A 12,321-nucleotide genomic window follows, 5' to 3' on the forward strand; every position below is an offset into this window, starting at 1 on the left:
TATCCTAGTGAAGCCTGCTGACCTTCAAAACTCCAGGCTTTAAGCCCCATTGGTTGCAAGAACTCATGAAATTCAGCCCTTCTCATTTTCCAAGCCAATGGCTTTGGGGAAATGTTCTCCTTGTGCATTCCCCTGTATGCTCCTCTCTCAGTTGCCCTTCTCCATGACCACGCTCCTTCCCCTCCACAGCAGCCAGGATCCATTTCTCCACTAAACCATGTCTCCACACTTCCTATCTTTTTCAATGTGTCCTCTTCTCTCCCTTTAGTTGTAGAGTCTGTTCTGTCAGTCTTCAGGTCGATTTCTTGGGTATTTAGAAACTTTTGATAGTTATCTAGTTCTATTCATGGATCAAGGTGAGCCTAGGGTTCTCCTATTCCACTGTTATTCTCCGTCTCTCCCAACTCTGTCACTATCAAGGGTAGCTCACTTAGAAAGATGTAGAAAGCACATTTGCCTACCACCAGTTCTTATGTACATTCTAGGATCTACTGGTTGAACTTTTATATAATTCTTTACTACATGGAATCAGGACTCCTTGGAAAGTAGTAGATTCCTTTCCATATATTGAGGAAAGAAATCACAAAGGGTATAGAAAAGTGGTTCTGAAAATGCAATCACAGGACCAGCATCAGCATCTGGGAAGTTCAGAAATGCCAGTTCTCTGATCCTAACCCAGGCCTACTGAGTGAGAAACTCTGGTGCCCAACTATCTGTGTCTTTTTTTTTTGTTTTTGTTTTTAAATTTTTTTTTTAACGTTTATTTTTTATTTTTGAGACAGAGAGAGACAGAGCATGAATGGGGGAGGGACAGAGAGCGAGGGAGACACAGAATCGGAAGCAGGCTCCAGGCTCTGAGCCATCAGCCCAGAGCCTGACGCGGGGCTCGAACTCACAGACTGCGAGATCGTGACCTGAGCTGAAGTCGGACGCTTAACTGACTGAGCCACCCAGGCGCCCCAACTATCTGTGTTTTAATAAGCACTCTGATGCACCTAAAGTTTGAGAACCACTGATAGGCCATTCACTGCAGAAAATAACACTGGTTTCAAGAACATTTGATACCTAGGAGACAAAAGTTCACCTAAAGTATATAAAAGTTAGTTGTAACAATAGAAGGATGTAGTAAATGTGTAGTTAAAAAAATTACTTCTGGGGCACCTGGGTGGCTCAGTCGGTTGTGCATCCAACTCTTGATTTTGGTTCAGGTCATGATCTCAGGGTATGTGAATTTGAGCCCTGAATCAGACTCTGCACTGACAGTGAGGAGCCTGCCTGGGATTCTCTCTCTCCCTCTCTCTCTATTCCTACCCTGCTCATGCTCTCTCTCTCTCTAAAAAAATAAATAAACTTAAAATTGTTTTAATTACTTCTAATAAGAAGTACTAATATACCAGACTGCTGGGTTTCATGTATTAAGCATATATTTTTAAAAGATCAATATGCATGTTTCTCTTAATGTTTAAGCAGGCATGACAGCTGTGAGAATGTCTCTCACATCTCCAGCTATGGAAAGTGTAACTGACCAGTGTCCCCAGATGCTTGGCACTGGAATCCATCACCTCAATCTGCTGGGGCCCACGCTCTCCCACAGGCTACTTCCAGAGAGTAACTGAGTGGACACGGATACTGTTAAGGCCCATTCCCAGGAGACACAGGATTTCTCTGATGGGTTACTTTGGCTTAAAGTCTCCCCAGAGGCCTAGCTGAACTTTCTTAGAACTGAGCTGCAGTCTAAGACATTTCTACCTAACCTTTCTTCCTTCCCTCTCCACTTCACAAGGGTCAGATATGCACTGTGGTCTGATGGCTCTTCTAACCTGCCTCCTCAAGGTTCCCCCACAGTTATTTCCTATAATAAATCTCATACACTCAATCCTCTTTGGGAGTCTGCTTTTTAGAAAACATGAACATAAAGAATTGTGAGCAAGCTAAATAGTACCTTTAGACATTAAATATTAACTAATATTTAATTGGTTCTACCTTTATGATAATTACAATAACATCTACCATTCACTCAGTTCTTGGTTTCATGCCCAGGCATGACACACAATTAAACCTCACAACTCTGAGATGATATGAGGAAATGGATCTGTGGGAAGATAGACAGCAGAGGAACACACACCAGTCTGAAACACTGGAAATTACGCTTTTTTCTTCAGGAGAGAATGTGGTCTCACTGATGCTGAATTTGGTTCAAGAACCAGTACTTGATGTTTATAAATATTCTCTTGAATGGAAGAACAGAAAGTACTTCAAATCTTTTGAAAAGTGATGCATACCCCAAGTGTAAAAGGACAGAGCAAGAAATGTTAAGATTTTATAATGGGCAGACAATATCAACTGTGAATGCACACCTCATGAGTCAATTTTGAGGGAAAGGAAAACTATGCTAAGGTTACCTTTGGTCTTGTTCTGCATGGCCACCTTTCTTCCTCTGGGTTATTATTATTCCTTAGTAAATTGGAAATTTATAGTCTTATAGTGTGTGTGTGGCCTACCTGCATGCCACATGACACCATGAGGCAGATATTATTACTATACCCATTCCATATAAAAGAAGAACTTGGGATTTAGAGAGAGGTTAAGCAACTTGTTCAAGGTTAACTACCAAGTTTCAGTTGTAAATAAAATTTGCTTTTCCATATGTCAAAATAGTTTCTATTTTAGCACAGACCTGTAATTCATTCTGTTTTCCAAATGTATTTTCCATTTGGGAACTGTCCCACCTTTCATCCCACTCTTCACCTGGTGGGATTTTCAATCCCATGGCACTGTGTACCCTACTCAGGGACCTTTTGAGTAACTGAGTGGACAGGGTGATGTGATGGGATATGCTCTTCTCTTTGGCATAACTTGCTGTGAATGATATGATATAAGTCAATAGCTGGCAGTAGCCATGGAAACAGTCTGATTTAGAATAAGTCAATACAGAGAAAGGAAGAGCTAAGAGCTAGAGTCTTGATTGCATCACTAGAACCCCTAGATCCAGCCATGCCTGCACCCAATCCTATCTCCAGATTTTTCAGATATTTTGTCTCATCTTTGTACATTTTAGTCTGTTCCATAGAAAGCAACTTCTTAAGAAGCTATTTATATTTTACAATTATAACAGTTTTACTCTAATTGGGCAAAATCAATAGAATTATATGTAACAATAAAAAATAAATGAACTTTCTTTCATAACAACTCACAAATGCATTTTTATAATGATAGCAGTAAGTATTATTAGTATCAAACCTACAAATAATCATATTTCTTTCTTTTTTATTTTGAGAGAGAGAGCGAGAGAGTGCGCGCATGCATGCACATGAGCTGGGGAAGAGCAGAGAGAGAGAGATAGAATCTCAAGCAGGCTCTGGGCCATCAGCACAAAGCCTGACATAGGGCTCAAACCCATGAACCATGAGATCATGATCTGAGCTGAAACCAAGAGTTGGACACCCAGGTGCCTCCAAATAATATTTCTAAGTGAAGATTTAAAATAAAAAAGTTGTTCTTACCTCATACCACTGTCTAACTGGCTCGTTTTATTTGTGTTGGCATCCCATAGATAAATGCAACTAGATTTCTCTGCAATCACTGCTAGGATATCTCCATCTTTATCCCAATCCATAGCAACACAGTTACTTTTAAAAAAGAAAGCAAAATATCACTATACATTTTCTTACAGCAAGGGAAAGAAATTTAAAAATCTATTTGTGATTTTTATTTATAGCAAGACCAATGTACTTTGAATAGGTCATAAACTTTCTAAAGTGAGAAATACAATTCACTATTCACTGCTTAGATTACACTAAGTTAAAATTTTTGTTGTTGTTGAGAGGATGGGAAGAATTTAAATTCTATTTTAAATATAATTTATATATACTACATTAAATATAATTACACATTAAATATAATTACACATAGTAAGTTAGCAGATTTTTCTTAGACCCTATAAAGAACCTGGCCTTTTGGTAAGACAAACTCATCAAGTACCTCTACAAAGAAATCACATCTGGAATCAAGAGGTAATTTGTATGACCAAATGTCAAAAGGTCACTTCAGATTTACAGAGAAAGAGAAGGTACTGATAAAAAATGAAGTTATATCTACACAAATTGGGTATAAGGCAGATCAAGGTTGGGTAGATGTGGGATTGCAAATAATGGAAAAACTGGATTTTGAAGTGGTAAGAAATGTTATTTTCATTTTATATTATAACAGAATAAGAGTGACTTGATTAAAATGACAAAAGTTATAAATAGGAAATGCTTTTTTAAAAATGTTACAATTGAAAATTATTACAAAGTGTTTATCATAATTCAAAAACTTCCTTGAGAATTAACTTTTTCTTCTCTGATTTTCATTTTGAGACTCTGCTCTTGGATATCGGCTAAGCCATACTCAGTTTTATAGTTAAGACAATTATTTCAATCACTTTATTCTTCAAAATTAATTTTCTCTAATATTTTCAGAGATTAGGGGAGTTTGGAAGAGGGAAGCTTTCAAATTTTTGATAAAATCATCTAACAAAGGCAATACATAAAGCTATTTTATTTATCTGCAGATCCTCTGTCAGTCAAATTTAGCTATGATAAATACAGCAAAATAATTCAGAGGTAAAAAAATATATATATAGCTAACATATAACCAATAGAGGTCACAGAGATCATGCAAAAACCCCATACAATTTACTCAAAGAAGGTCCTTACTAAGTGCCTTTTTGTTTTTAGACATAATTACAACTCTTTTGACTTCTGTTTTCCATAATATAGAAAACAAAGGCAACAGTTAAGAGGCAATGGGAAACACCAAAATGGTGGCATCAGGTGAGTGGGGCAGAGAAGGAGGTGGGAAAGGCTGTCAGAGACCAACGGAAGTAAAACAACCTTTGCAAAGATGGTGGCAGTAAACCACAGAAAACAGACATGAATTTAAAAAGCATGGCAGCATAAGACCATTTAGATGAGGAACTCTACACACCTTAATAACCATTGAGACTATCAATAAAATAATACAGGTAATTTACAAAGAATCATCAAAAATGCTTAAGTTATATTTTGTGTAATCTAGAATGATTTCCTGAAAACAGAATGTCTTTGTCATTTAAAAAGTATGTGGAAAGCAACTATTTTCCAACAATTTGTGAAATGCTATAGGGATGTGGATTTATCTTCTCTGCCTATACACACACACACACACACACACACAGGCTTATTTATAATTAAATAAGTATTCTTCCATATAGACTCATTTATAATTATACTTTAAGGCTTCCCTCTGAATGCATGGAGGTTATAAATATCAACTCTATCTGTTTACATGTTTTACTAATAACTTATGTATAAAAAAATCTCTTTGCAATAAAAAAGCAAAAGAGGAGATACAGATTATATATATGTGGTAAAATTCTATTTGATTATAGTTTTAAGGCAATACTGTTTTTATCTTTTAGGAAACAAAGCTTGAAAAAGTTTTTGACCCACCTCTGTACTTACCCAGGTAAGTTAATTTCACTTCTTTTCTGACCATGGCGATCAAAGATTTTCACAATATGATCAGCTCTAAAAGCAATTAGAACACAAAAATATAATCTAAGTGTTTCTTTTTATTTATATACATTAAAAAAATTAAGCTGACATTCAAGTGATTTCAGTGATCTCTCATGACAGTTTCATAATTTGTACCTACAAAGTTATTATCAGGGAAAAGATTTTATGAACTGTGATTTTTTTAGGTTTATTTATTTATTTTTGAGAGAGAGAGTGAGAGAGAGAGCAGGGGAAGGACAGAGAGAGAGGAGAGACAGACAATCCCAAGCAGGCTCCCCACCATCAGTGCAGAGCCCAAAGTTGGGCTCAAACTCACAAACTGTGAGATCATGACCTGAGCCAAAACCCAAAAGTCTGATGCTTAACCAACTGAGCCATCCAGGCGCCCCTGAACTGTGATGTTAATGAAGATGAATGTATGTACTTTCATGTATTTTTCCCACTGTACAACCACCATACAAGAACTTCTACTAAACAAATGGTGTGGTAATACAGGCACACAAGCATCTGAAGTCAGGATGATTTACTTAAAGCATTCATTGATTTCTTACCCTGTTACTGCAAGGTAGTTTCCTGATGTTTTTTGCCAGGTGAATTGTATTGGTGTGCCAAGCCAAGTCCTTTCTATCAGTGAGAAAACACGCTAAAAAGGCAAACGCAATTTTTATATTTTCAAAACATACAATTAAGGGTTGGTCAAAGACACCAAAACATGATCATGAAAACAGTAGAATTCAGGATGGTAAAGGCTTATTGTTAGAACTTATCCAGAAAGTCAATAATATAACAAACAAAATGACTAATCAGATCAACCAACCAATCAAAAAATTTCCACAATTTGGCTGTTAAAGTATGGACCTTAGTACACACAGGAAAGCAGTTATAAAATTTGGTTTTAAACGTTTTGAATATTAATTTCATGAAAATTATAATTTTAATGTTTTATATGTTAAAGAGTAAAATAACTTAAACTTGAATTTAGCTAATAATCAGTGGCATGGAGTTTTTAAACTTAACAAAACTACCATTTAAAAAATCTCAAGCGTGATAAAAATACAAATGTCTATCCTTCATTCAAAATTATTTTCTTCCTTTACCCATTAGTTATACTTACTTCATCATTAAGTGCTTAATTTTGCTATTGGGTGGACAGTGTATCAGCTGAGAAGCCTTTCTTTTAGTCAAGAACTGGGGTATCCAATATGGAAGCCACAAATCACAGGTGGACTTGAAATTTTATTAAGGGCTTGAAATGTAGGTAGTATGAATTTAGATGTGTTGTAAATATAGAATACATACACATTTCAAGGACTATGAAAAATGTGAACTATCTCATTGATATTTTATATTGATTACATATTGAAACAATATTTTGGATATACTAGATAAAATAAAGTATATTATTTAAATTAATCTTACCTGTTTCTTTTAAAACATTTTAATGTGGCTACTAAAATTTTTAAATTACACTGGCTCACATTAAATTTATATCAAACAATATTGATCTAAAACTATTAAGAACATAAGCTTGAATGAAAAAATTTAGATTTTAATATTAGGTTAAGTTATAAATAATTAGGTTAAATCATAGACCATATCTAGGCATATGAAGTTTAAATACTACAGCTGGCTTGGCAAGGCTAGTGGCTACACAAAACTCATCCAATGCTTAAAATTAAACACCAATCAATAGGCATTTGGTGTGTTAAGTGGATAAAATCCACCTCTATTGAAAACAGGTGCACCTCTATAATCAAAGGTGCATTCACATTTTGTGGAGCAGAAAACACCTTGAAGGAAAAAAAAAGCATAAAGGCATCTTTTGCAATTTTGTGACAACATGACCTAGAACCCCTTTATTCAAGCGATAGATCCTTAAATTTCATTAGCTTCATGGTCGCGCTCTTCTAGCTGTGACCTTACAGATTATTTTTCTTCAGTGGAGCTATATATACATGCTCCATATACAGTACACAGGAAAAGTGCGAGCTTCAAAACCAGAAAACCAGATTTTGGTTTTGCTTTTTACTTACTAGCTGCAGGGCTTAATTAAAACAAGTAGCTCAAATTGCAAGCACAAAATTCTCAACTGTAAACCAGGAATAATATCTTCTCCCTTCTGATACTTCATAAATTGTGAAGTGCTTTAGAAATGTTATGATTACCGGTCAATTCCAATTTCCACGCTAATAGCCACGAGGAATCATTACGACTTAATTACTTTTCAAACTGAGCTATCCATTTCTTGTCAGATCAGGGCTGTACTATCGCTGTAGTAAAGTGGATAGGTGAATCGGCAGTAGCCACTGACGTGGAACGGGGTTCACTAGAAGCCCAAACCTAGGAACGGTGCGTGCAGAGGATGATGCTCTCCAGGGAGACCTGCGTGTGCAAGTGCAGTTTTTTCCGTGAATAATGTACATTAGCCACTGAGTGATTTCTACATTAGATCAGTCACTGGCGATACAACTTGACATTATTCTTTCGGAAGCTTTTCACTCTTTTAAAGGCGCTGAGTACGGCTTGCTAGACGCTCAGCTGCAGGAAAAGCAGCAGCTGGTGACACCCAATCCAGTCAATTTCACCGCAATCCTCCAAACGCAGACCGCTCTTTCCGCGGTGTGAAGTTCCTAGTCTCTTCTGATCCAATCTGCTCATTTCGGGCCATGCCCGCCTTCCCTCTGCCCTCACCACTTCAACTCAGTTCGCGGTGCCAGAAATGAGGCCTCCCTCTCCGCCTTCTCCTCTCCAGTTTTCTTTCCTTTCCCTCCTTCCTTCAACTTCGCTGCAGCTTTCCTCCCCCCGGGCCACCGGCTCTCTTGCCCCCTCCTCTAACGCATTCAGGACGGGGGAGAGGGCACCGGCTCCTAACCTCAAAATGACGCTCAGCGGGCTAAGAGCCAGTGGTCGCGTTTTCCCGCCCCCACACCCAGGGGTTTGCAAGTTATTTACCTTCATCTCAAGGCTGGAGCGGCCGCGCGATCTGGCAAATGCGCAGGCGCAGCGGGCCTCCTCCAAGAGGGCTAACGCGTTCCCGTCACCCAGGAGACCGCAGGAACAGTAACCAATCAGCGAGCACTAGCTGAAGGGAGGTGCCTCGTGGGGGTCCTCCTCAGGGGAGGGCGGGAGGCGCGGACTGGAATCACGTGACTCTGGCGGACGTAGGCCGACTCGCGTCAGGTCTTGCGGCTACTTGATTTCCTGGTTGAGCTCTGATTGGATGAGTCCCGGGGACTTGCTCGAGGGAGGTGGGTTCTGTGAGCCCTGAAAGGCGTCTGCGTAAATTTCGTCTGCTGGTTAGTAAGATGCCCATGGTGGTGGGTTCGGGGCGCCGAGAATCAAGAAAACGAACACTGGATGTTGGATGAAAGGAAAATGGGAATTTGCTCTTGGGGCAAATACTCTTACACAGTCAGCGCAAAGAGGACTTGGATTGGCTCGTGTGTCATCTTTTTTTCCTTTCCAGGCTTCTGGGGTAGAAGAAATAGGATGTGAGAAGTAGGTTTTTTTCAAGGCGTTAATAGGACAACTAAATTGGGCAAGAAAATGAGCACTAATTGCTTCTTTAGACTTTGGACCTGGCAGCTTTTCCCCAAATAGTATGCCCTACCATAGATCTGTGCGTTATTATTTAGCATATGAAAGTACTTCTTTTGCCAAAATGTCTGAAAGTGCTGAACAACCCACTCTTTTCTTTTCATCATTAGGTAGGAATCTTATTGACCTGCAGGAAATGAAATGATTTCAAAGAACTAATGATGGGTGTTACATTCTCAAGTAGGGTACTGTTCCCTGGCGTGGGGGTGTTGTTTAATTTACGTTTCCCTTTAGTTTCAGGTGCAAGACCTGTTCGTTAAAATGAAGATGTCAACAGGTGACTGAAAAACAAAAAGGTTAGAGAAGCAGAAGTTCAGAAATTGGCCATGCAACGTCTAAAAGAGTGAATGGGACTTTTTAGGTTTGAGAAATGTAGGTGTAAGGGTTAAATTGTAGTGTAAGGCTAATGCTTAGCTTGAAAAATAACAGCTTTGTGTTGACACTGAAGGTTAAGAGATAACAGCCTTGCTTTGCTCTGGTAAACTACGCCTCATACTCTTGTAAATTAGGCTTCACCAATTAAGGAAATAAAAGTTCAAAGAAAAGAGCATCAGAGGCAGGGTCAAGGAGATCCACTGGTTGCAACTTAGAGGCAGAAAGTCTAAAGTAAACACCTCATTAGGCAACTGTTTCTAACTCATCTGGAAACTCTTTGTTCTGTTCCCAGGTGATGATAAAACGATGTGATCGGTTATAAAAACTCTGTACCCTGGCTGTTTGGGGCCACACTCTTATCAAGAGTGTTGGCCGTGATCGGTCGGCCTTGCCTCTCATTGTAATAAACTTTGTTGTGACTGTCACTGGTGCCCGTAGCATTCTGTTTCAGGAGTTGTGTGGATACAACATAGGGAAGACAAAATTTTACCTCTACCCTCTTAGGGTTTTTTCAGCTAGACCTGAGAAGTAAGCTGACCTAAGACAGATTAACAGAAATTAATTTATTTATTAAGATAAATTAACACTACAAATTTATGTGTTAGCTGACATGGGAGCCATCCTAAGGGAAAGACCCAAAGAAATGATGACACCTACCTACATACTTTTAAATTAGGTTGAACAAAGCATGGCAACTGTGAGAAAGCAATTAAACAATGTGGTGAGGCTAAAGAAAAGTAATTTTAATAAGGCCTATTTGTATAGACTCTCAATTTCAGCTTCTTGATAAGGATGCTATTTTGCTTCTTGTATAGGGAGGGTATCTTTCACATGGGAGTTTTTAATGCCCTGTTTTCAGAAGAAGATTAGAATACTCTTGCATCTGCTGTTTTTTTAGGTACCTTCTGGCTCAAAATAATCCTTATGTCAAAGTGGCTTATTTTTGATAGCATATTTTGCCACCCTTTAGGAGAAGTCTACATAAGGAGAAATACAATTAGGCCAGAAAAACTAAACTCAGGAGAGTGTAGAGCCCTGCAAACCAGAGGAAAGCATTTCAAGAGAATCAAAGTAGATATTATTTATTAGACTATTGGGTTTGTCTCAGAAGAGGAAGTTAATGTAAAGTGATAGAGTAAGCATATGAAGAATTGAAAGAAATCAACTTATTTAGAGGTAGGTAATTAGGCTTACTGTTTTTTTTTTTTTAAATGGGAATTTGTTTTTTAGTTCCAAGTTCCATGTCTTGTCATAGGTCTCATCAGATTTTCTACTTGTTTTTGAGCCAGTTTTGATAATTTGTGTCTTTCTAGGAATTTTTCCTTTTCATCTAGGTTATCCAGTTTGTTGGCATACTGTTCACAGTATTCCTTTATTTTATTTCTGGAAGTACAATAGTGACATCTCCTCTTTTATTCCTGGTTTTAGCAGTTTGAGTGTTTTCTCATTTTTCCTAGCTAAATATGTCAATTTTGTTGACCTTTTCAAAAAATAAATTTTGGTTTTGTTGATAAGTTTGTGTCCCTCAGAAAGATATGTTGAAGTCCCAACTCCTGGTACTTGTGAATATGGACTCATTTGGAAATAAGGTATTTGCAGATATAATTAAGATGCCATTAGCATGGCCCTAATTTAATATGACTTATGTACTTACCAGAAGAGGGAGGACACACAGGGAGAATGCCATGTGACAACAGAGGCTGAGATTGAATGATGCAGCTGCACCCAAAGAATGCCAAGGAAGTTGGACTTCTGGCTTCCAGAACTGTGAGACAATAATTTTTGTTGTTTTAAGCCACACAGTTTGAGGTATTTTTTTACAGCAGCTCTAGGAAATTAATACAGATATTGGTACCAGAAAGTGGCGTGCTACTGTAACAAATACTTTAAATGCAGAAATGGCTTATGAATAGAGGCTGGTTGAATTTTGAGGTACTTGGTATTAAACCTAAATTGCTTTGAAGTCATTGTTGGCTGAAATGTGGACATTAAAGGTACTTCTGATGAAAGCTCAGACAGGAGAACCAAATAGGAAGTTTCTGGGGTTTTTAGAGAATACATAGATTGTCATAACAGAATGTTGCTGAAAATAGGAATGTCAAGATGCTTCTGGTGAGGTCTCAGATGGAAGTAAGGAACATGTTATTGGATGCTAGAGGAAAGTTGATCCTTGTTATAGAGTGGTAGATAATTTGGCTGAATTTTATTGTGTTGGGTGGAAAGCAGAACTTGTAAGTGATAAAGGAGATTTACAACTAAGGTGTTTGAAGGCACAGCCTAGTTTTTCCTTGCTGCTTATAGTAAAACATGAGAGGATGGAGATAAGTTGAGAGTGAACTGCCAAACGCAAAAGAATCAGCACTTGGTTATTTGGAAAATTCTCAGCCTATCCAGATAGCATTTTCTGGAAACAAGGCCAAAGGTATGGACAGACAATGAATTGGTAAAGAGTTTAGGCATGTGACTTATGGATCCAACCATGCCAGCAAAAACAAAGATTAGTGAACTTCAAGATATGGCAACATAAACATCCCCTTGTGCCCTCCTGCACCCCCACCTCCCCCAAAAACCCAAAGGCAACCACTGAGAAATGTATAGAGTATCATGGAATTGTGAAAAAACTTCAAGAGCCTAATTTATGTGTAATTGGAGTCCCAGAAGGAGCTGGGGTGTAAGAATAGAATATTTGAAAAAGTAAAGGTTGAAAAAAATCCCCAAATTTGATGAAAATGATAACCACCAATCCAAAAACTCAATGAACACTAAGCATAAGAAACATGAAAAAAAAAAAAAACTAAAAAATTATTTAAAA

At 37.9% G+C, this 12,321-nt stretch overlaps 1 protein-coding gene across 4 annotated transcripts in view; it reads right to left on the reverse strand.

The window, feature by feature from the left end:
* WDR19 (WD repeat domain 19) overlaps positions 1-8,592 on the reverse strand; it is a 113,584-nt gene extending 104,992 nt beyond the window's left edge. For 3 of the 4 annotated variants that reach the window (XM_040485538.1, XM_040485530.1, XM_040485519.1), the window contains exons 1-4: positions 8,490-8,592; positions 6,089-6,180; positions 5,484-5,549; positions 3,504-3,629 (exon numbers count right to left, since the gene is read on the reverse strand). In XM_040485538.1, the coding sequence (XP_040341472.1) occupies positions 3,504-3,629; positions 5,484-5,549; positions 6,089-6,180; positions 8,490-8,495 (290 nt within the window). In that variant the 5' untranslated portion in view covers positions 8,496-8,592. Of the gene's footprint in view, positions 1-3,503; positions 3,630-5,483; positions 5,550-6,088; positions 6,181-8,409; positions 8,462-8,489 lie in introns of those variants that run through there. The other variant, XM_040485547.1, reaches the window with a different exon arrangement.
* Between the last annotated feature and the right edge of the window lie 3,729 nt (positions 8,593-12,321).

The sequence above is a fragment of the Herpailurus yagouaroundi genome, unplaced genomic scaffold, assembly GCF_014898765.1.
Source record: "Herpailurus yagouaroundi ecotype Mexico unplaced genomic scaffold, PumYag 28, whole genome shotgun sequence".
Classification (NCBI taxonomy): Eukaryota; Metazoa; Chordata; class Mammalia; order Carnivora; family Felidae; genus Herpailurus; species Herpailurus yagouaroundi.